At 46.0% G+C, this 24,144-nt stretch overlaps 1 protein-coding gene across 1 annotated transcript in view; it reads left to right on the forward strand.

Moving 5' to 3' along the window:
* Positions 1-24,144, forward strand: part of DNAH7 (dynein axonemal heavy chain 7) — a 531,149-nt gene that overhangs the window by 93,786 nt on the left and 413,219 nt on the right. The window contains exons 19-21 of the mRNA XM_056535765.1: positions 13,351-13,544; positions 14,377-14,575; positions 15,502-15,642. Coding sequence (XP_056391740.1) covers positions 13,351-13,544; positions 14,377-14,575; positions 15,502-15,642 — 534 coding nt within the window. The remainder of the gene's footprint in view (positions 1-13,350; positions 13,545-14,376; positions 14,576-15,501; positions 15,643-24,144) is intronic.

The raw sequence follows: 24,144 nt of genomic DNA on the forward strand, positions 1-24,144 counted from the left end.
CGGCAATACTGGGAGTTGTTGTTTTGCAACAGCTGGAGGCTCCATTTTGGAAACAGTGGCGTACCAGACATTTTCATTTTTATTGGGGAGGGGAGGGGGGCTGTGTAGGGGTATGTGTATATGTAGTGTTTTTTACTTTTTATTTTATTTTGTGTTAGCTTAGTGTAGTGTTTTTAGGGTACAGTCACACGGGCGGGGGATTACAGCGAGTTTCCCGCTACGAGTTTGAGCTGCCGCGCAAAATTTGCTGCATCGCAAACTTGCAGCCTGATACTCACTGTAAGCCCCTGCCCATGTGAATGTACCCTGTACATTCACAAGGGGGGGACCTCCAGCTGGTGCAAAACTACAACTCCCAGCATGCACAGTCTATCAGTGCATGCTGGCAGTTATAGTTTTGCAACAGCTGGAGGCACACGGGTTGGGAAACACTGAGTTAGGAAACAGACAATGTTTCCCAACCAGTGTGCCTCCAGTTGTTGCAAAACCACAACTCCCAGCATGCCCAGGCAGCCGAAGGGCATATTGGGAGTAGTGGTTACGCAACAGCTGGAGGAGAACAGTTTGGGGACCACTGTGTAGTGGTGTCCAAGCTGCAGCCCTCCAGATGTTGCAAAACTACAACTCCCAGTATGCCAAAACTGTCCAGGCATGCTGAGAGTTGTAGTTCTGCAACATCTAAAGGGCCAGATGTTACAGAACTACAACTCCCAGCATGCCTGGACAGTAAGGGCATGCTGAGGATGTGTAGTTTTGCAACATCTGGAGGGCACAGTGGTCTCCAAACTGTGGACCTCCAGATGTTGCAAAACTGCAACTCCCAGCATGCCCAGACGCCAAGGGCTGTCTGGGCATGCTGGGAGTTGTAGTTTACAGGGTCCCATTACAGCAATGCATGTCGCTTTTCGGCGACGTGCATTGCTGTAAAGGGCCCGACCGCGGCTGAAGATCTACTCACCTGTCGCCGCCGCCGCCGTCTTCATCGCCGGGATCCGGGTCTTCAGGGACGAGGTAAGTACCGGGGCCGGTCCCCAGCACTCCCCCGCCCCCCGCCTCGTCCTCCGGTCTTCCTCCCGTCCTCTCCGGACTTCCAGGGGCCGGGCAGGACGGGAGGAAGTAACCGCCCCCCCTCCTGCGATTGGTCGGTTAACTAACCGACAGATCGCAGTGAATAGGAGGAGGTGGCCGGCTTGCCACCTCGCTCCTAGTCTTCAGCATGGTCCTGGCTGTCTGTGACAGCCGGGATCATGCGAAATTACCGGGCGGTCGGGTCCCAGAGACCCGATCAGCCCGGTATCGCCGCAGATCGCAAGGGCGATTTCCCTTGCGATTTGCGGCGATCGCCGACATGGGGGGCCTACATGGCCCCCCTCGGCGTTTGCCCTGGATGCCTGCTGAAGCATTTCAGCAGGCATCCGCTTCCGATCTCTGCCCGGGGCGCGGCAGAGACCGGAGAAACACCAGGACGTACTAGTACGTCCTGGGTCCTTAAAGCCCAGGGTGCCAGGACGTTCTAGTACGTCCTGGGTCCTTAAGGGGTTAAAAAGAAAACCGCAATTTTGCTAATTTTGGAAGGTTTTGTTTTCACGCCGTACAATTTACGGTAAAAATTACGTGTTCTTTATTCTTTGGGTCTATACGATTAAAATGATATCCATGAAAATATACTTTTCTATTACTGTTGCACTTAAAAAAAAATCGCAAACTGTTTAACCAAATTAGAACGTTTAAAATCCCCCTATTTTGAAGACCTATAACTTTTTCATTTTTCCGTATAAGCGGAGATATTTGCTTATATAAAACTTTTAATACATTTTTCTATAACATTTTTTTGGAATAAAATGTTATAAAAAAGCAGCTATTTTGGACTTTTTTTTTTGTTACGTTCACGACATTCACCGTACGGTATCGTTAACATTTTTAATAGTTGGGATATTTACGCACGCGGCGATACCAAATATGTAAATAAAATATTTTTTTTTACACTTTTTGGGGGGTGAAATAGGGAAAATGGGACAATTATGTTTTATTGGGGAGGGGTTTTTTCAACCCCATAGGGGGACTATTTATAGCTATCATTCGATTGCTAATACTGTTCAGTGCTATGCATAGGACATAGCACTGATCAGTATTATCGGTCATCTTCTGCTCTGGTCTGCTTGATCGCAGACCAGAGCAGAAGACCCGTGGAAGGCAGCGGAGGCAGGTGATCGTTTGCCATGCAGGATGATCGGATCTGTATTGATCACGGCATCTGAGGAGTTAATGGCGGACATTCGCGCAATCGCGGACGTCCGCTGTTATCGGCGGATCCCTGGCTGCTATCAGCAGCCGGTACCTGCCGCGCATGACCCGAGCATCACTCCGATGCTCGCTGTTATGTATAGGACATAAATGTACGTCCTGGTGCGCTAAGTACCAGCTCACCAGGACGTACATTTACGTCCAGCGTCGTTAAGGGGTTAAAAGCAGTACAATAATAGAAACGTTTTTTTTTTTTTAAACACGTTTTATTGAAAAGTAAGGAACAATCGGCTCGCAGGCCCAATAAAGTGTCAACATGGTAGTACACGTTACATTGATTCAAGGGCGCCTGAGCAAAGTACAGTCTGACAGAATGTAAACGACAGGGTTACTTATCTTAGAGTGCAAAATAAAGAACACTAAACAGGCAACCGCAAACCGGGAGAACCCGGGATACTCTAGAAACTAGTAATTGGAGCACCCCCACGGAGCATACCCTGGGCAAAGTTGTGTACCATCATAGTTAAGAGAAAAAGGTAAGAAATGGAGAAAGAGAAGGGGGAAGGTGGGAAGGAAGAGAAAGGGAAAAAAAGCAGACCCGTGCAAGAAAAGAGAACAGAGAGGACCAGCTAACATGTCACATAAAAGAGAGAAGACGACAAGCGCACCATGCAATCACACACGGTCTCCAGGAATCGGAGATGGAGGCCCACGGGGAGACATAGAGTATGAGCATTGCGTGGACGGAGAGGAGCACCACTCACCCCACACTGAAAGAAATTTACCGGGACATTTCCTATGTTTATATACCAAATGGGAGAAGGGTATCACTGCATTCACCAAAGCCCTCCATTGAGATAAAGTAGGAGGGCTGGGGTCCATCCACTTAAGTGCAATAGCCTTCCTGGCCATGAATAATGTTTCCCTCAAGAAGACGCGGACATTATGAGTCCACCTCTCCTCATCTAAAACACCAAATAGACAGATTAAGGGGTCAGCAGATAAGGGAGGCTGGGCAAGCGTGTTGGGGAATCGAATAACCTCCCCCCAAAATGCCTCAATATTGGGGCAAGCCCAAATAAGATGCCAAAAGTCCGCTCCGGCAACACCACAGCGATGACAGGCATCAGAGTCGGAACGACCCATTCTAAACAGTCTGGGAGGGGTAACATAGCTGTAATGAATGATATTCAATTGAATCAATTTAGTATTAGCCGCTGGGGACACCAGCATATGTGAAGAAAATATTTCCTCCCAGATCTCTGTAGACAAATTGGGGATGTGAGACTCCCAATGCCGGACCGCCGGCAGCTGGGAACCGGAAACCTTGGCCTGAATGAGGTGTGTATACAGAATGGACACCAGCCCCCTAGGACCCTGAGAACGCAGCACACCTATTAGAGGGAAGGCTGAGATAGGGGCTCTACCTACAGGGAACTGAGCATTAAGCGCATGGCGCAACTGTAAATACCTAAAAAAACAGTGCCTGGGCAAAGCATAGGTGGATTGTAACTGATCAAAGGAACACAGTACATTGTCACGGTACACATGGTCTAAAGTAAGAATCCCGAGTCCCCTCCAAAAGGGTGGGTCCAGAGAGACAGTAATGTGTGGGAGGAAGGGGTTGTCCCACATCGGGAGATCCAATGGCACACCAGTATAACCATAGAGCACCTTAGCAGCACGCCACACCTTGATCGCCAGTTTATGAAGGGGTAGGTAAGCCCGCCCGCCAAGGGTGGGACTCTCCAGTAGAAGTCTCGGGGTCAAGAACGGGACAAAGCTAGTTAAGGATCGCTCCGGACCTGTTCCAACATCCTCTCCCACCCATTGCCTGAGATATCGTAGCTGGCCCGCCAAATAGTAAAGGTAGAAGTCGGGTAATGACATACCTGCCGCTAATTTAGGGCGTTGCAAAGTAGAAAGTCGAATTTTGCGTCTATTCGGGCCCCAAATAAATGGGGACAGAAGAGAGTGAAGGGAGTCAAAGAAACATTTAGGGACAGGCCCAGAAGCGTGTTCCAACATATATAGGCATTTAGGAAGGATAATGAGTTTAATAAGATTAACACGCCCAGTAACAGATAGCGGTAGCGTAGCCCAAACTCGAAATTTGGATTTGACATATGGGATCATATGACATATGACGATAGGTCACCAACTGGGTCCCTATGGATAAAGATCCCCAGGTACTTAAACTCCGTGACCACTGGAAGGCCACACATAATGGGGGGCCAAGTTTTACGCAAGAGGGGCATAATAACGGATTTAGACCAGTTAATAAACAGCCCAGAATAGAATCCGAACCTATCTAGTAAGGCCATAGCATACGGCAACGGGTCTGAGAGAAAGAGCACTGTATCATCCGCGTACAGACCAATGCGTTCTTCCCTATCTCCCACCGGCATACCACGGAAACCAGGGTCCTGGCGGATACGCAGTGCAAGGGGCTCCACCGCCACCGCAAACAGGAGCGGGGACAGAGGGCACCCCTGACGCGTACCCCTGCCCAAGGGAAACGGGCGTGAGCAAGTACCATTAACCAGGACCTGGGCCCGCGGACACCGGTAGAGGAGGGAGACCCACTTCCGGAAAGCAGAACCAAAACCGAACCTAGAGAGCACTGCCTGCAGGTACCCCCACTCCACCGAGTCAAAAGCCTTGGCAGCATCTAAAGACGCCAAGGCCCAATCACCACCCAGAGCCCCTCCCACCTGGACGGCAGTTTGAAGCCTACGGATATTGTCCAATGTGGACTTGCCCGGCATGAATCCTGTCTGATCTGAGTGTACAATGGACAGTACTACCTGATTCAACCGCTTAGCTAAAACTTTTGTGAGAATTTTATAATCCAGATTTAATAAAGAAATCGTCCGATAGGAGCCACATTCTAAGGGATCTTTGTCAGGTTTCAAGAGGACAACTATGGTCGCCTCGTACATAGAGTCAGGTAGAATATCGTCTATAAATGCCTTTTCAAACATATCCAGCAGGGGAGGAAGGAGAATCTCCGAGTACCGAAGATAAACCTCCAAGGGGAGGCCATCCGGGCCCGGAGACTTACCCCTAGTCATGTCAGCTACTGCTTCCTGCACTTCCAAGAGCGTAAGAGGGGCATCCAACATGTCTCTATCATTATCAGATAAAACAGGGAAATCTATGCCGTCCAGGTAAGAAGCAAGCTCCGCATCATCATATTGAACCTGCGAAGAATAGAGGTTAGTATAAAAAGCAGAAAAACTTTGTGCCATCTCCTCCACCCCCAGCAGCATAGACCCATCTGGGGCTTTAAGTTTAAGAACCTGAGCAGCTGTAGTAGATTGCCGTACTATGTGAACTAACAGTTTACTGGATTGATTACCATGTTCGAAATAGAATTGCTTGGTAAAAAATAATTTCCTATTGGCCTTTTCGTGAAGATGTAGCATATATTGTCTGCCCTCCCGCAGCCAAGCCGCCTTATTAGACTCTGAAGGGTCCGCCACATATATGGCCTCCAGAGCGGTGCGGGAACTGGCCAGTTCCTCCTCCCGCCGAGATGCAGATTTCTTAATAAAAGAGATCGTAGATCGCAGGCAGCCCCGCAGGTATGCCTTTAGAGTCTCCTACACCAGCACAGGAGAACCTCCAGGAACATTGGCTTGAAAGAACACCTGAAGCTGGTCCAGGATACGGTCGTTGGGGCCAATCTGATCCAGCCAGAAAGGGTGTATTCTTCATCTATGCGGTGTACCAGAACCGGCCACGCGAATGTCCAGCAATAATGGAGAATGGTCAGAGACAGCACGCGGTTCATACGAAACCGCCGAGACCTGAGACATGAGAAGCGGATTACCATAAGCGAGGTCGATTCTGGACAGCGCATTGCGACCCAGAGTGTGGCAGGAGAATTGTCTATTATGAGGATGGCGATCCCGAAAGATGTCCACCCAGCCAATTTCATCTACCAACAAAGAGAGAGGAGTGGTCCCAGTTCCCAAAGGAACCCCTTTGGTACTGTGGCGATCCATGACCAAGTCAGGCACCATATTAAAATCTCCCATACACAGCACACGTGCGGAAGGGTAGCCAGCGGCAAAAGTCACAGCACTATGCAATACCTCCATGGAGGCCGGCGGGGGATTATAAATACATAGCAGCACATGAGGCACATTGTTAATGTAGGCATAGACAAAAATATAACGACCTTGTGAGTCTCTACGCACAGCTACAGGATCCCATCTCACTGACCTAGCAACCAAAAGTGAAACGCCCCTAGAAAAAGATGTATGGAAGGAGTGGTGAGACCATTGTACCCAAGGTTTGGTAAACTGGTGGGCCCTGTCCGGGGTGAGATGTGTCTCTTGTAATGCTATCACATGAGGGCGGAACTTCCTAATATGTGCAAAGACCATTGTACGTTTACGAGGGGCCCGGGCCCCCCGTATATTCCACGACATTACTCTAAGGTCTGCCATGGTAAAAGAGAGTGTACACAAAGAACACAGCAAGAGACACATAAAGACAACACAAACATCAGCCATCCACACCAACAGATTGTTACAAACACACACGGGTCCATGAAAATAGAAAGGACACCAAGGTGGTGAGAGATAGAAGTGGGAATGCACATTCTGACAAGAGAAACCTCCCCTAAACATGGGGAACAAACATAGAAGAAAACAAGAAAAGCAAACCTAACCACTGCAGGAAAAGCAGTGAGAGACCAACAGCTCCATCTAGTGGGGGGAGCCTGCTCAAACATGGGATAGATGAGAGCCTCTGGATTATATAAACTGCAGAAGGGGTCAAGGAGGACAACAGATAGAAATAGGAGGGAAAAACAGGAAAACAAATAAAGAAGAGAGGGGGGGGGGGGGGGGGGGGAGAAAATGACCACCAATGAAACAAGGGGAAAAAAGGAGGAGGCTTAAGGTATGATACTCAGGAGGGGGAGACAGAGCGAGAATTGGAGGAGTAGAAAGCATAAAAAACAGTGCAAAGTGACCACCATTGACACCAGTCTCCCGCCACCCACCCAGCAGGAGAGCAGTCATCATAACCCACACTCTATTCAACCCATAAAGGGCACATGGAAGTGACCTCGCTTCAGAGGTCAAGCAGGGGCATAGGGAGGGGGGGAATTCAGCATTTGGAATGTCCAGGCAGGGGGATCCAATTTGTGGGGGGAACTGGAAGAAAGTCTTGAAAGTTCCATCAGGGCCATGCAATGTCCATGTGAGAGTCCAACTGCAGTCCCAGGAGAACAAGCACTGAAAGTCCGGGGGGGGGGGGGGAGCAGTCCGGGTATGGGGGTCCAGCCGACCGGAGGAAAGACAGAGGGGTATGCTCCCCACAGAAGTCCGGCCCAGTCCCACGTGGGCAAGCTTAAAACGTCCCAGGGGTAACAGTGATCGGTGGGGGGAAAAAAAACACAGGGCAGTCTGGACTGGGGGGGAGAGGGTGGAAAAAAGGTGCCAAATAGGTGGGATAGCAGGGAAATACACAGTACCTCAAACACTGCAGGGAACCAGGGTAGACAGGAGATGTTGAAAAGGGACACATGCTGGGACTCCATGGCTGTCACCCACATCAGTCCGGTCAGGCAGCAAGGTCCCGCCAGGGGCAGCAGGTTCACCTCCGCCTACTCAGCCATTCATCTGCGTCCTGCGGGGTGGCAAAGAAAATCGCCCGGTCTCCATCCACCACCCGGAGTCGGGCAGGGTAGGCCATGGAGTACGGCACCCCCCCGTTCACGCAACCGCGCCTTAACAGAAGTGAAGGAGGCCCTCTTGCGCTGGAGATCGGAGGAGAAGTCCGGGAAGATGGACACCTTGGCATTCTGGACCGTGATTTCCGGCAGCCGGCGGGCAGAACGGAGTATCAGGTCCCGGTCATTGCAATTGAGGAATGTTGCTAGCAGCGGGCGAGGAGGGGCCCCCGGTACAGGTGGTTTCGCCGGCACTCGGTGTGCCCTCTCTACAGCATAAGCAGCAGAGAAAGGAGCATCTGGCATGAGCTCCCGAATCCATTTTTCCACAAAGGCCCCGGGATTCTGGCCCTCTGCGCGTTCCGGGAGACCTATCACCCGTATGTTGTTCTGGCGCAGCCGGTTCTCGAGGTCGTCATTCTTCTGGCGGGCCGACTCCAGCTGCTCCTGCACCGCTGGTAAGGAGGAAGGTAAGGGCTGTACCGTGTCCTCTAGAGTGGAGATGCGAGTCTCCGTCTCCCCAACCCGTTCCCGGTGACTCTGCAGATCTTGCCGGAGAAGGCCAACATCCACCCTGACCTCCTCCATCTTGCCCGTAAGGGAGGTCCGGCACGTCTGAATAGCCATTAAAAGGGTGTCGCTCACCTCCCGAAGGGTCAGCTCAGGGCCGGCAGAGTCATCATCGGGTGACAAGGCCTCTCGCTCCTCCGCTTCCTCCGCTCGACCTTGCGGCCCAGCCCCCCCTGCGCCATCTTGTTTCACGGCGCGGGCATAGTCTCGCAGCTTCTCCACCGCAGATCTATCCTTCTGTTTCGTAGGATCCAGTTTAGGTGCCATCGTTCTGGTCCTGAGTCGGGTCAGCGGAGTCAGAGGCTCCAGGATTCAGTACAGGATAGGTAAAATGCAGGCTCTAAGCGGGAGCACCTACAGTGTGCGACCGCTCATCTCAACCGCCAGCCCACGCCCCTAATAGAAACGTATTTAACCATGGGTATCATTTTAATCGTATTGATTTCATTTAAATTTCCTCACACAAATTATAATTTTTTGGGTTCGCCGTACATTTTATGGTAAAATGAGGGATGTTATTACAAAGTACAATTGTTCGCGCAAAAAACAAGCCTTCATATGGGTCTGTGGATGTAAATATGAAAGAGTTATAGATTTTAGAAGGAGGAAAGAAAAGAAAAGCCAAAAATAAGGGGTTAAATAAAAAAAACTTTTAAACAAAATTTGTATTTTTTAAATCTCCCTATTCTGACCCCTTCAACTTACCGTATATACTCGAGTATAAGCCGAGTTTTTCAGCACGATTTTTCGTGCTGAAAACACCCCCCTCGGCTTATACTCGAGTGAACTCCCCCACCCGCAGTGGTCTTCAACCTGCGGACTTCCAGAGGTTTCAAAACTACAACTCCCAGCAAGCCAGGGCAGCCATCGGCTGTCCGGGCTTGCTGGGAGTTGTAGTTTTGAAACCTCCGGAGGTCCGCAGGTTGAAGACCACTGCGGCCTTCAACATCATCCAGCCCCCTCTCACCCCCTTTAGTTCTGAGTACTCACCTCCGCTCGGCGCTGGTCCGGTCCTGCAGGGCTGTCCGGTAAGGAGGTGGTCCGGTGAGGAGGTGGTCCGGGCTGCTATCTTCACCGGGGAGGCCTCTTCTAAGCGCTTCGGGCCCGGCCTCAGAATAGTCACGTTGCCTTGACAACGACGCAGATGCGTCGTTGTCTAGGCAACGGCTCTATTCCGGGCCGGAAGCGCGGAGAAGAGGCGCCCCCGGTGAAGATAGCAGCCCGGACCACCTCCTCACCGGACCACCTCCTTACCGGACAGCCCTGCAGGACCGGACCAGCGCCGAGCGGAGGTGAGTACTCAGAACTAAAGGGGGTGAGAGGGGGCTGGATGATGTTGAAGGCCGCAGTGGTCTTCAACCTGCGGACCTCCGGAGGTTTCAAAACTACAACTCCCAGCAAGCCCGGACAGCCGATGGCTGCCCGGGCTTGCTGGGAGTTGTAGTTTTGAAACCTCTGGAGGTCCGCATGTTGAAGGCCGCAGTGGTCTTCAACCTGCGGACCTCCGGAGGTTTCAAAACTACAACTCCCAGCAAGCCCGGACAGCCGATGGCTGCCCGGGCTTGCTGGGAGTTGTAGTTTTGAAACCTCTGGAGGTCCGCAGGTTGAAGACCACTGAGGGCGAATGATGAGAAGAGGATGATGAAGGGGGGGGGGGTGTGGGGATGATGAAGGGGGGTGGGGATGATGAAGGGGGGGGGGTGTGGGATGATTACAAGGGGATGATGAAGGGGGGATGTGTGGGATGATAAGGGGATGTGTGGGATGATGACAAGGGGATGATGAAGGGGGGATGTGTGGGATGATAAGGGGATGTGTGGGATGATGACAAGGGGATGATGAAGGGGGGATGTGTGGGATGATGACAAGGGGATGATGAAGGGGGGATGTGTGGGATAAGGGGATGTGTGGGATGATGACAAGGGGATGATGAAGGGGGGATGTGTGGGATGATAAGGGGATGTGTGGGATGATGACAAGGGGATGATGAAGGGGGGATGTGTGGGATGATAAGGGGATGTGTGGGATGATGACAAGGGGATGATGAAGGGGGGATGTGTGGGATGATAAGGGGATGTGTGGGATGATGACAAGGGGATGATGAAGGGGGGATGTGTGGGATGATAAGGGGATGTGTGGGATGATGACAAGGGGATGATGAAGGGGGGATGTGTGGGATGATGACAAGGGGATGATGAGGATGTTAATGACGGGTCTGGATGATGACAGGGGGGGATGAGGTATTTCCCACCCTAGGCTTATACTCGAGTCAATAACTTTTCCTGGGATTTTGGGTTGAAATTAGGGGTCTCGGCTTATACTCGGGTCGGCTTATACTCGAGTATATACGGTACTCATTTTTCTGTATATATGGATGTATTAGGGCTCTTTAGTTTTAATAGGGATAGCATTGATCAGTAATATCGGCAGTCTACGTCACTGGTCTGCTAGAGGGCAGACCAGAGGACAAGATAGCTGGAACCACCCAGGGGCAGGTAAGGGGACCTTCAGCAGCCATTTTGACCCATCAGACCCCCGCGATTAGGCCACTGGTGATCCGATGAGTCCCCCCTTCCCCGCACGCTGTCTTTAAACTACAGGTCCCAGCATTCTTTGCTGCTGCTCTGTGCTCACTTCCTCATAACTGCCGTTTTTTGCCCCAGTCCTTTGGCCAGTCCCAACGCTTGGAATGTTTCGAAGAAATCATTCCAATCCTGCTTTCATCTGCATTACTATATAGCAATGATTCACAAAATGGCTGCCTCCGTCTGTTGCAAAACTACAACTCCCAGCATTCCCAAAAGTCAAAGTCCATCTGTGCATGCGTGGAGTTAAAGTTTTTAAAGTTTTTAAACAGCTGAAGGCACCTTTTTGGGAAGCACTGCTACATGGTGTGTGTGTATATATATATATATATATATATATATATATATATATATACTGTGTGTGTGTGTATATATATATATATATATATATATATACTGTATATATATATATATATATATATATATATATATATATATATATATATATTTATACAGTCATGGCCGTAAATGTTGGCACCCCTGAGACAGAAAAGGATTGCAGTTACACATGTTTTGCTATACACATATTTATTCCCTTTGTGTGTATTGGAACTAAACCTATAAAGGGAGGAAAAAAAGCAAATTGGACATAATGTCACATCAAACTCCAAAAATGGGCTGGACAAAATTATTGGCACCCTTTCAAAATTGTGGAAAAATAAGATTGTTTCAAGCATGATATGCCCCTTTATTGTGGGCAATATAAAAATCACACCTGAAAGCAAATAAAAAGAAGTTCACTTAGTCTTTGCATTGTGTGTCTGTGTGCCATACTAAGCACGGACAACAGAAAGAGGAGAATATAACTGTCTGAGGACTTGAGAACCAAAATTGTGGAAAAATATCAACAATCTCAAGGTTACAAGTCCATCTCCAGAGATCTAGATTTGCCTTTGTCACAGTGCGCAACATTATCCAGAAGTTTGCAACCAATGGCACTGTTGCTAATCTCCCTGGGCGTGGACGGAAGAGAAAAATTGATGAACGATGTCAACGCAGGATAGTCCGGATGGTTAATAAGCAGCCCCAAACAAGTTCCAAAGATATTCAAGCTGTCCTGCAGGCTCAGGGAGCATCATTGTCAGCGTGAACTATCCGTCGACATTTAAAGGGGTACCCCGTTGAAAACTTTTTTTTTTTAAATGAACTGGTGCCAGAAAGTTAAACAGATTTGTAAATTACTTCTATAAAAAAATATTTGTCCTTCCAGTACTTATTAGCAGCTGTATGCTACAGAGGAAATTCTTTGCTTTTTGAATTTATTTTTTGTCTTGTCCACAGTGCTCTCTGTATCAGGAACTGTCCAGAGCAGGAGAAAATACCCATTGCAAACTTATGCTGCTCTGGGCAGTTCCTGACATGGACAGAGGTGTCAGCAGAGAGCACTGTGGACAAGACAAAAAAGAAATTTAAAAAGGAAAATAAATTCCTCTGTAGCATGTTAATAAGTACTGTAAGACAAATATTTTTTAATAAAAGTAATTTACAAATCTGTTAACTTTCTGGCACCAGTTCGTTTAAAAAAAGTTTTCCACTGAAGTACCCCTTTAAATGAAATGAAATGCTATGGCAGGAGACCCAGGAGGACCCCACTGCTGGCACAGAGACATAAAAAAACAAGACTACATTTTGCCAAAATGAACTTGAATAAGCCAAAATCCTGCTGGGAAAATGTCTTGTGGACAGATGAGACCAAGATAGAGCTTTTTTGGTAAAGCACGTCATTTTACTGTTTACCAAAAATGGAATGAGGCCTACAAAGAAAAGAACACAGTACCTACAGTGAAATATGGTGGAGGTTCAATGATTTTTTTGTTTTGGTGCTTCTGGCACTGGGTGCCTTAAATGTGTGCAAGGTATCATGAAGTCTGAAGTTTTCCAACAAATTTTGGGTCGCACTGTACAGCCCAGTGTCAGAAATCTGTGTTTGTGTCCGAGATCTTGGGTCTTCCAGCAGGACAATGACCCCAAACATACGTCAAAAAGCACCCAGAAATGGATGGCAACAAAGCGCTGGAGAGTTTGGACGTGGCCAGCAATGAGTCCAGATCTAACGGTAAATCCCACTGGTCATGCTAGAAAATGTTGATTTTCAAAATCCAAATCCTAATAATGAGTAAAATAAGGTGATCATTGCCTATTTAATCTAATATAATTTTATTTGTCATGTGTGATATACTGTTAGCCATCTATATTCTATGCAGCTACGGTAAACAACAGAGAAAAATGTAATAATATATCATTTTTTTTCTTGTTCACCAGGACAAGCATGTCCTTTCCGTGGTTATAATTGAAAAAATGCTTGAAAAATTCAAAAAGTCAAATGAGTTTTTGGAGCTTATATTAAAGGGGCTTAATGACTACCTGGAAAAGAAACGGTTATATTTTCCTCGATTTTTCTTTTTGTCTAATGATGAGCTCCTTGAAATTTTATCAGAAACAAAGGATCCAACCAGGTAAGGTTTAATAAATCCATCCACTAAAATTTTGAACATCATTGCAGTAATTTTTCCGCCACGATGTCCCGTCACTGTATCACGTCCGTAATGAATTACGGGCATATACGGGTGCAAACGGGCAGCTACAATACCCCATAGGCTGCAATGCTATTTAGTCACGTCCGTCAGGGGTTTTGTAATGGCAGGTTTTCCCCAATATAGTGACGGAACTTGTGACGGAAGTTCCTAATCGGAACTATTTCATAGTGTGAAAGAGGCCAAGGGGTACTCCTGTGCCCCAGCGCTCGGAACATTTTGTTCAGAACGATTGGAGTGGGCAACGGTGACGTTACAGCCACGCCCCTGTGACTTCACACCACATCCCCTCCATTCATGTCTATGGAAGGAGGCGTGTCGGCTGTCATGCCCCCTCCCATAGACATGAATGGAGGGGGTGTGGCCGTGACATCACTACTACTACCGCAGAAACCCGGCGTTTGTTTAGAACACCGGGTGCTGCGGGCCCCAGCAGCAGGACCCCCGGGATAAGATGTCTAACAGCAGAGTACCCCTTTAAGGGCATTGTTTATAATGACCCTACCCCTTTAAAGCAAACTATGTAAGTATAGTTGCATAAAATCAATCACCATACCAGTGTTGTTTTGTCTAGAATAGAATAATAATAATAAATTATAGCCATTTAATAATGTGTTTGGTCTTTTCTTTTAATGTGTGTTTATTTATTGAATGATTATTAATGGAAAAACACGATGTGTAGATAGATAGATGTTATTTTAACATGTGTATATCATTTTATTATGCATATTTATGTCTTTTTACAATGTTTCAGGGTTCAACCCCACCTAAAGAAATGTTTCGAAGGAATAGCAAAAGTAGAATTTACCGATGTCTTGGACATCACACATATGAACAGCAGTGAAGGAGAGGTAGTGCAGCTGGTCAATACAATTTCCACATCAAAAGCCAGAGGTCAAGTTGAAAAGTGGCTAGTAGAGCTTGAGGCCGCAATGATTCAATCTGTTCACAAGGTATGTTTCCTTCATATATGTCTGGCCTCTTTTAGTGGTCTGCATGGCATCATCACTATAGCCAGCCACAAAAACATGTTTATGTTTATAAATCTATTACATAAAATTACTGCTAGTTTATGTCATTTGTGGTTATAGTTGGTTGTTGTTGATGTTTTTTCTACCATGCCAAGACTTTTATTCAGTTCTTTTCAGGTATGGGAATTTTCCACAGGGACATCTTTGAGTCATTCCTGCTATACAACACATTTACAGCACCTGATCATCTGTTAGTTTTGAAGCTCCTTTTGACCATCTATTTGACCACATTATTGCAGCTAGGGTTTACAGAACCATTGTGGGAATGTATTAAAAGTGTACAAGAGTGTACAATTACAGTCTATATCAGGCATAGACAACCTTCGGCACTGCAGATGTTTTGGACTAAATCTCCCATTAAGCTTTTGGTGTAAGAGCATCGTGGGAGATATAGTCCAAAACATCTGCAGTGCCGAAGGTTGCCTATGCCTGGTCTATATTTTAACCCAGAGTTGTAGTCACCATAGTTTTGGCTTCAGTACTAACAATTTCCTGTTTGTGCAACGTCAGACACTTTACAATAATCTGATATAGATATCCACTGTATTCTGGAACAGATTTTTTATTTTTTTTAAATAATTTTTCATTTACATCCAGAACTGTAGACACGGCTTTGGATTAAAATACAGAGTATAACTCAGGATCAGTAAGCAATCAGTAAGCATGGTTTTTACAGAGCAAACTGGAGGGACACACTCCATTTATTCTGTGGATAAATCATACTTGCCTGTATTTGGAATACTCCTTTGTATTTTACGGCATTCAGCATTGTTTATAATGAATTTTTTATGTAGGTGATAATGATAAGTAATGTATGAAAAATTCATGTCTACATGTATCTATTTAAGGTGATTGGTCAAGCAATTGAAGCCTATCCTAAAACAAAGCGTATTGACTGGGTAAGGGAATGGCCTGGACAAACCGTATTGTGTGTATCACAGTGCTTCTGGACAAATGATGTTCAGCTCTCTATAAGGAAAGGTCAGAAGGTATGTATGTTCCCAAATGTAAATCTTTCTTAGATTAAGTCAGTTTGTATTTCTCTTTTGTCATCTTATTGAATATTGCAAAATAAACTACAAATATCTTTTTCTATCAGCCACAACTGGTGATTAGTAAAAAAAAGTATGTGCTATCTGCTCTGGACAAGACCAGTGATTCAAAGAGGGGAACTCACGTTACTGCTCATTATATTGTAAGGCATCAGGAAGCCTTTCTCCGTCACAGTAGTTTCTGGCAGAACAGGGTATCTAAAGGACTGCTATTAGAGAGTGTGACATAATGTCACAGCTACAAGCCAGATAGCTCTGCTGAAAATTGAAGATCTGGCCAGACAACCCCTTTAATCAGCAGGCATACAAATTAGCTCTCTTCCTTAAAGAGGAAAGCTGGCTCTCTTGTGTCTTTTAGTTAATGCTCGGCCCATAAAAGCCCTGGAAACATGGCAAAGGATTATATCAGCAAACCATGAACTCCTCTAGGAGCAAAAGAACTGTACTGTTTGAGGACAGAGCTGGGTGCTGGTTGGCTGGGTGAGAGATCTTTAATGTAGGGTAAAGTTGACAGCAACATTTAAACAGTACACGGGGAACATCATTGGTGGTGCAGGGGTCAAATAGACACCCTGTGAAATGATTATGGGGAGTCGATACATTGTTGTGGCTGCCATCTGCTCCTTCAGTCTGCTGTGAACGTGAACGGTATCAAAGCACAAATTGTTTTGTTTAAAATAAGCCATTTTATGGCTCTATAGATGGAAAAATGAAGGAGTTATGGCTGTTGAGGAACAAAGAAACAAAAACCCTGAAAATAGGCTTTGACCTTAAAGGGATACTGCATTGCAAGACAACTTATCCTGTATCCAAAGAATAGGGGATAAGTATCTGATTGGGGAGGGTTCTACGACTGGTTCTACAATCTCCTGCATGGCGCCCCGGCTCTCCAATGCAAGGAGCTGTATCGACCCTCGAACAAATTGGAGGCCGACATGCCCCCTCCATGCATCTCTGTGGGAAAGCTGAAGATACAACAATCATGTATCTCCTACTCTCCCATAGATATACATGGAGGGCACTTATCGATCACTGCTTCGTGTGGGGTCAACAGTCTCCTTGCATGAAGTAGAGATCGCTCTGTGCACGAAGAGAGCTTGGTACCAGGCCGAGATGGCGGGTGCCTTCATTTACTTCCATAGTTGTAAGTTCAGGAGCCTACGACATCTTGTTTTATTATTGAGTTCAATGAATAACAGTATGCAGAAGGCCTCTAGGCTCTCCCCAGCTGCAGCAGCCAGAATTTCATTGATAATGTAGATAACAATATACATGGCACATAAGCTGTTTCAATATCGTCTAGCATACATTTTACATAACTATTTGTACATTCAGATAACAACTAGATGTCCTGATGTCTGGTTGGCTTGGTCAAGCGTGCATGTGTTCTGAAAAGAGAGGAAAGCCACCTCTCTCATCACCTTTGGTGGTGACCTATCCCCCCCGAGAGCAAAGGATCAGTTATGCTGAAATCCAACATGCCTGACAATTCTGTCAGAAGGCTCTATTATACATTAGATGGTCGTCTGATCTAGTTTACTTTAACATGTATAGAAGTACAAGGCTTGATGAGCACTCTACCACTCCTGATAAGGGTGGTGCAATGGACCAAAGTACAATCAATAATAAGAAATGGTCCAACACTCACAATTAGCTTGCACAATCTATTTGGAAAGCTTGCAAGCAGCATTGTGGCTCCTCCGAGCCTTTCTCAACAGCTGCTTATAATTAAACAAGCAACATATTGAAAGATATGTGAAACATAGTGACATCACATTAAAAAGGTACTCTGGGGGGAATTTTTATTTATTTTTTAATAAACTGGTGCAAGAAAGTTATACAGATTCGTAAATTACTTTTATTTGAAAATCTCAGGCCTTCCAGTACTCATCAGCTGCTGGATGCTCCAGAGAAAGTTGTGTAGTTCTTTTCAGTCTGACGACAGTGCTCTCTGCTGACACCTCTGTCAGTGTTAGGAACTGTCCTGAGAATGAACAAATTTCCATAGCAAACCTCTCCTGCTCTGGACAGTTTCTGACATGGACAGAGGTGGCAGCACTGAGCACTGTGGTCAGACTGGAAAGAACTACACAACTTTTTCTGTAGTATGCAGCAGCTGATAGGTACTGAAAGGATTAAGATTTTTAAAAAGAAGAAATTTACAAATCTGTTTAACATTTTGGCACCAGTGGATTTGAAATTTTTTTTTTCCCACTGGAGTTCCCCTTTAACCCCATTTTATTTTAACGTTTTTTTTTTTCCTCCTCACCTTCTAAAAATTGTAACTCTTTTTATATTTTCTTCCACAGACTAGTATGAGGGCTTGTTTTTTGCACGACCAGTTGTCCTTTGTAATAACGTCACTCATTTTACCATAAATTGTATGGTGCCACCAAAAAAATACTATTTGTTTGCAGAAATTGATACCCATGATTACCGTATTTATTGGCATATAACATGCACTTTTTAGGCTAAAATTTTTGCCTAAAGTCTACCTGCGTGTTATACGCCGATAAGCCACTGCAGTTCAATGATTTAAATCAATGAACTGCATCGGCTTTGCAGGTGCAGAAACCGCCACCCCTGCCAGCTTCTCTGCCCCTGCCTGTCCTGGGGTCTAGAGCCCTGCTGCCGGCCCTTCTCTCCCCCTGGCTATCGGGGACACTGCCCGTTCTCTCCCCCTGACTATCGGTGCCGGCACCCCATTGCCGGTGCCGATAGCCAGGGGGAGAGAAGCGGCGCTGGCAATGGGGCAGCAGTGCCAAGAGCCAGGGGGAGAGAAGGGGCAGTGGCACCGATTGCCGGCGCCGCTGCACCGTTGCCTCCCCCATCCCCAGTTGTATAATTACCTGTTGCCGGGGTCGGGTCTGCGCTGCTTAAGGCCTCCGGTGTGCATCCTATGCGTCGTTGCTATGCACTGCACGGTGCGGCGCAATGACAAGTGACGTATGGGACGCACACTGAAGGCCTGAAGCAGCGCGGACCCGACCCTGGCAACAGGTAATTATACAACCGGGGATGGGGGAGGCAACGGGGCAGCGGTGCCGGCAATGGGTGCCTCTGACCCTTCTCCCCCTGGCTATCGGCGCCGTTGCCCCATTGCCGGCGCCGCTTCTCTCCCCCTGGCTATCGGCACCGGCAATGGGGCTACATACTTTTCTATTATTGTACCGCTTAAAACAAATCTCAAACTTTTTAACCAAATTAGTGCGTTTAAAATCCCTCTATTTTGCTGACCTATAACTTTTTCATTTTTCCGTATAAGCGGCGGTATGAGGGCTCATTTTTTGCACTGTGATCTGTACTTTTTTTCTATACCACATTTGCATATATAAATGTTTTGATACATTTTTTAATAATTTTTTTTAGTAAACACATTGCGATACCAAATATGTTTATAAAAATTTTTTTTTACACTTTTTGGGGTAAAATGGGCAAAAAGGGACAATGTACATTTTTTTTTTTTTACTTTTTAAAACTTTTATTTTTAACCTTTAATAGTCCCCATAGGGGACTATCTATAGCAATCATTTGATTGCTAATACTGTTCAATGCTATGCATAGGGCATAGCACTGATCAGTGTTATCGGCGATCTTCTGCTCTGGTCTGCTCGATCTCAGACCAGAGCAGAAGATGCCAGGAGACTGATGGAGGCAGGTGAGGGGACCTCCGTCCGCCATTACAGATGATCGGATCGCCGCGGCAACGCTGTCGGCGATCCGATCATGCATTTTTCTGACCGCACTCCCTCAGATGCCGTGATCTGTATTGATCACGGCATCTGAGGGGTTAATGGCAGACATCCGCGCGATCACGGATGTTAGCCATTAGCGGCGGGTCCCTGGCTGCCATTAGCGGCAGGTCCCTGGCTGCTATCAGCAGCCGGGAACTGCCGCACATGACCAGAGCATCGCTCCGATGCTCGCGCTCATGTAGAGGACATAAATGTACATCCTGGTGCATTAAGTACCACCGCACCAGGACGTACATTTACGTCCTGCGTCGTTAAGGGGTTAAGATACCATGGTAAGAATATGAACAAAGCTTCAAACAAACTTCAAACAAAAAATACGCAATAAGCAGGTTAACTACTATTAATCATAAGTAGATCAACTCACTTGAAAGGAAAAAAACGATTCAATTCAAATGCTTCTTTAATGGCTTCAAGCAGGTTACATTGAGAGGACCGATCAGGACACCAACAAGCGCTAGTTCCGCGTCAGATGCCACTTTTTCAAGGTATGATGGGAAAACCCACTCCTGACCAATGACATATTGCACAACACTATAGCCCAGATTTATCAAACCGTGTGAGAGAAAAAGTGAGAGATTTTCCCACAGCAACCAATCACAGCTCAGCTAATGAGCTCTGGTAAAGTGAAAGCCTAGCTGTGATTGGTTGCTGGGGGGGGGATCCCTCAATTTTTTTCTCTCACACAGTTTGATAACTCTGGGCCTATTTTCCAACAAATCAGTACAAAAAACATTTACAATCATTACATGATAAATAAAAGTACAGTGGTCCCTCAACATATGATATTAATTGGTTCCAGGAGAACCATCATATGTTGAAACCATCATATGTCGAGTACATATGTCTCTGTAAAAATAGTAATTGGTTCTGGGGCCTCAGAACCATTGTATGTTGAATACATATCTCTATGGGAAACTGCTAATTGGTTCTGGGATGACCATTGTATGTGGAGTGTATGGGGAGTGTTTAACAAACCAGGGTGCCGCCAGCTGTTGCACAACTACAACTCCCAGCATGCATGTACAGCCATTGACTGTCTGGGCATGCTGGGAGTTATAGTTTTGCAACAGCTGGAGGCACACTGATAGGGAAACATTGATGTATGGGGTGTATAGTGTGTCTTTGTATTGTATGTGATGTGTGACATCGCATACAGTACTGTACAGTTCTTTAAATGCCTTCAGGGGGGGACAGAATGTCCTCCATTACGATCCTGCCGACTACAGCTCTATAGAAAGGAAGGGGAGCAGCTCATTGGATGCCTGCAGCAAGATGCTGCAGGCTATTGGCTATGGCTGCTCTGGGGGGGGCGGGGCTTACACAGAGCTCGCAGTGGACGCCTGTATGAGTTAGTAGGACAGCATGTGAGTAACAGGAGGCAGAACCGGACACACGGGGACATTAAACAACTATCTGTCATTTGCTGAAGTTGTCAGCGCTGTCAGATAGCTGTTTGTATGATGGCCCCCGACACACGGCAGCATCATATGTCGAGGCTGCCTTCAACATACGATGGGCTCTGAGAGGCCATCATATGTTGAAATGATCATATGTCGGGGCCTACATAAGTCGAGGGATCACTGTATAAAACTAACTCATTTACCACATAATTAAAATAACATTATAAATCAGAGGAAAGATCATGGTGATTGTTTAGACCACAGACACCTGTTGCTGCTTTGTGCATAATCTATACCGCTTCCGCCTGGAAAAGTCTGTTATGACTATCAATGTTACTATCAAATTGCATAATCTTCAGTAACCCTAGGAATTTCAGTCCTTTACTTTTGCCTCCATGAATCCTGCATATCTATATATATAAAACTCAATGGCCCTCATTTACTAAGAGTGTTGTGTAGGTTTCTTTGTGGGTTTTAATTCCCTACAATTTATTTCCCACAGTATTTACTAAGGTTTCCCTACATTTTCCACTTTCCTCACACTTTGCTTTTTTTAGACATGCTCTGATCTGTCTGGTTTTCCTCAGCTCAAATCCACCACATTTTATGTGGAAACCTTAGTAAATATGTTGGCTTTTTGTGAAAATGTCGGGAACACGCCCCTTTTAGGAGACCACGCCCCCTTTCCCCAGCAGCCACGCCCTTTTCCAGGTTTTCTTAGCAAAATGGAGAGTTAGTCGGGTTTTTTCAATTCTGGCGCAAATTCTGGTGCAAAATCTGACGCAGCAGAATTTCTGGCGCAATGCGACAGAATCTGGCGCAATGCAACAGATTCTGGTGCACAACCCAACAAAACATGTTGGGTTTGCAATAGTAAATGAGGGCCAATGTGTGTATGTATGTATGTGTGTATGTTCCAGCATCACGTCCGAACGGCTACCCTTACCCCCCCCCCCCCCCATTTGTCAGGGTCAGAGTTTTTGTTTAAAGTCCCATACAAGTCTATGGGAAATATATATATGCATAACTTCCAAACAGCTGGAGATATTTTGATAATACTTGGTCACATGTTACTTATATTTCCACTAGAAATATAGGATAGTTAATTTAACCCTTAACTACCCCCATTTGTGAGGGTGTTTTTTTTTTTTTTTTTATTAAAGTCCCATACAAATCTATGGGAAATGTATGTTCCCACATAACTTCTATACGGCTGGAGATTTTTCAATAATACCTGGTACACATATTACTTATATGTCAAATAAAAATATATGATAGTTAAATTAAACATAACCTACACACTTATATAAAAGATGGCTTTTTGTTTTAAGTCCCGTGCAAGTATATGGGACTTCCAGTACCTTACTCCACGAGCTCCGCTCTGCATCTCCTGGTGAATGTGTCAATCCGGTTGCAAGCCACCCCATCTCACAAAGACACGCCCACATGTTAAGCCCCACCCCTTATATTATCTACCCTTTTTGTGCATCGGTCTGGCTTGCAAATCACGCCCAGTCCCACAAAGTCACACCCCCTTCTATTTTAGCTTACAATATCTTCATCACAAATCAATCCCACCTGAGGACAGGATATGAGGATAGGACATAAGGACGGGATATGATGTTGGAATATGAGGATGGGATATAAGGATGGTATAGGAGGTCGGGATATGAAGACGGGATGTGAGGATGGGATATAAGAACGGCATATGAGGTTGGGATATGAAGACGGGATGTGAGGATGGGATATGAGGACAGGATATAAGGATGGCATATGAGGTTGGGATATGAGGACGGGATATGAGGTCGAGATAGGAGGACAGGAAATGAGATCGAGATAGGTGGTCGGGATATGAGGACCGGATATGAGGATGGGATATGAGGTTGAGGTATGAGGTCGAGATAGGAGGACGGGAAATGAGGTCGAGATAGGAGGACAGGATATGAGGTTGAGGTATGAGGACAGAATATGAGGATGGAATGTGAGGACAGGATAAGAGGTCGGGATAGGAGGTCAAGATAGGTTGCGATATGAGGATGGGATATGAGAAATGGATATGAGGACGGGATATGAGGTTGAGATAGGAGGACGGACTAGGAGGTCAGAATATGAGGACACGATAGGAGGTCGGCATCGGAGGTCGGGATAGGAGGTCAGGATAGGATGTTGAGATATGAGGACAGGATATGAGGTAGAGATAGGAGGTTGGGATATGAGGACGGGATAGGAGGATGGGATATGAGGTTGAGATATGAGGTCGAGATATGATGACGAGATATGGGGTTAGGATATGACAACAATATATGTGGATGGGATATGAAGTCATAAGCTACCTCCTTTGTTGATTTTCCTCCCCATCAAGGATTTGGAAGGAAAAACCGGCCAACGCCGGGTACTCAGCTAGTGTGAAATAAATCTTGGAAATGTTTTCCTGTCCGTATTAAATTCACATGCTCTCGAAATCTATGGAAAAGAGGGCGTATGGTCTTACCAATATAAAAATATTTGCAGGGACACAAAACTGCATAAACTACATAGTCTGAACAGCACGTAATAAAATCTGTGACTACATGATTAACGGCTCCCAATTGCACACAGCAATAATTTTCCATGGAATTTCTTTTTTGTTTTGTCCACAGTGCTCTCTGCTGACACCTGATGCCCATATCTGGAATTGTCCAGAGCAGGAGAAAATCCCCATTGCTGCTCTGGACAGTTTCTGACACGAACAGAGGTGTCAGCAGAGAGCACTGTGGACAAGACAAAAAGAAATTCAAAAAGAAAAGAATTTCCTCTGTAGCATACAGCTGCTAAAAAGTACTGGAAGGGTAAAGATTTTTTTATAGAAGTCATACACATAGCGTGACAGGGGCTTGGTTAGTGAGTCCCTGCCCGCTACTGTGGGTCTGCCAGGAAGGTAAATAAGTGTCTTGTGCACCTTAGGTACACAATACCAATTCGGCCTGTGTGGTCTTTGTGGAAATAATTTTTCTGCCATCTTTTGTAAAATAACTCCTCTATTTATGCCCTACTGCAGTTTCTGTGAGTAGAGTGGAGTAGGGTCAAATGTTTTTAGGGTAAAAATCCAAAGAGTTCTTCATTGCTATACTGAGCTAGCATTCAATCTTAAAACTGGATATTCTCCTCTTTCGGATCTATCTAGTCACGAGTTTAGTGAAATCCACCAAAAGAGTGTAACCTTGTTCATTGTACCTTGTTAACTCAGGTGTAGAATCAAAGGTGAATGACCAGGGAGTCAGGAGTTTGTCTGGCGCAGAGAGGAA

This window comes from Hyla sarda, chromosome 8 (assembly GCF_029499605.1).
Source record: "Hyla sarda isolate aHylSar1 chromosome 8, aHylSar1.hap1, whole genome shotgun sequence".
NCBI classification, from domain to species: Eukaryota; Metazoa; Chordata; class Amphibia; order Anura; family Hylidae; genus Hyla; species Hyla sarda.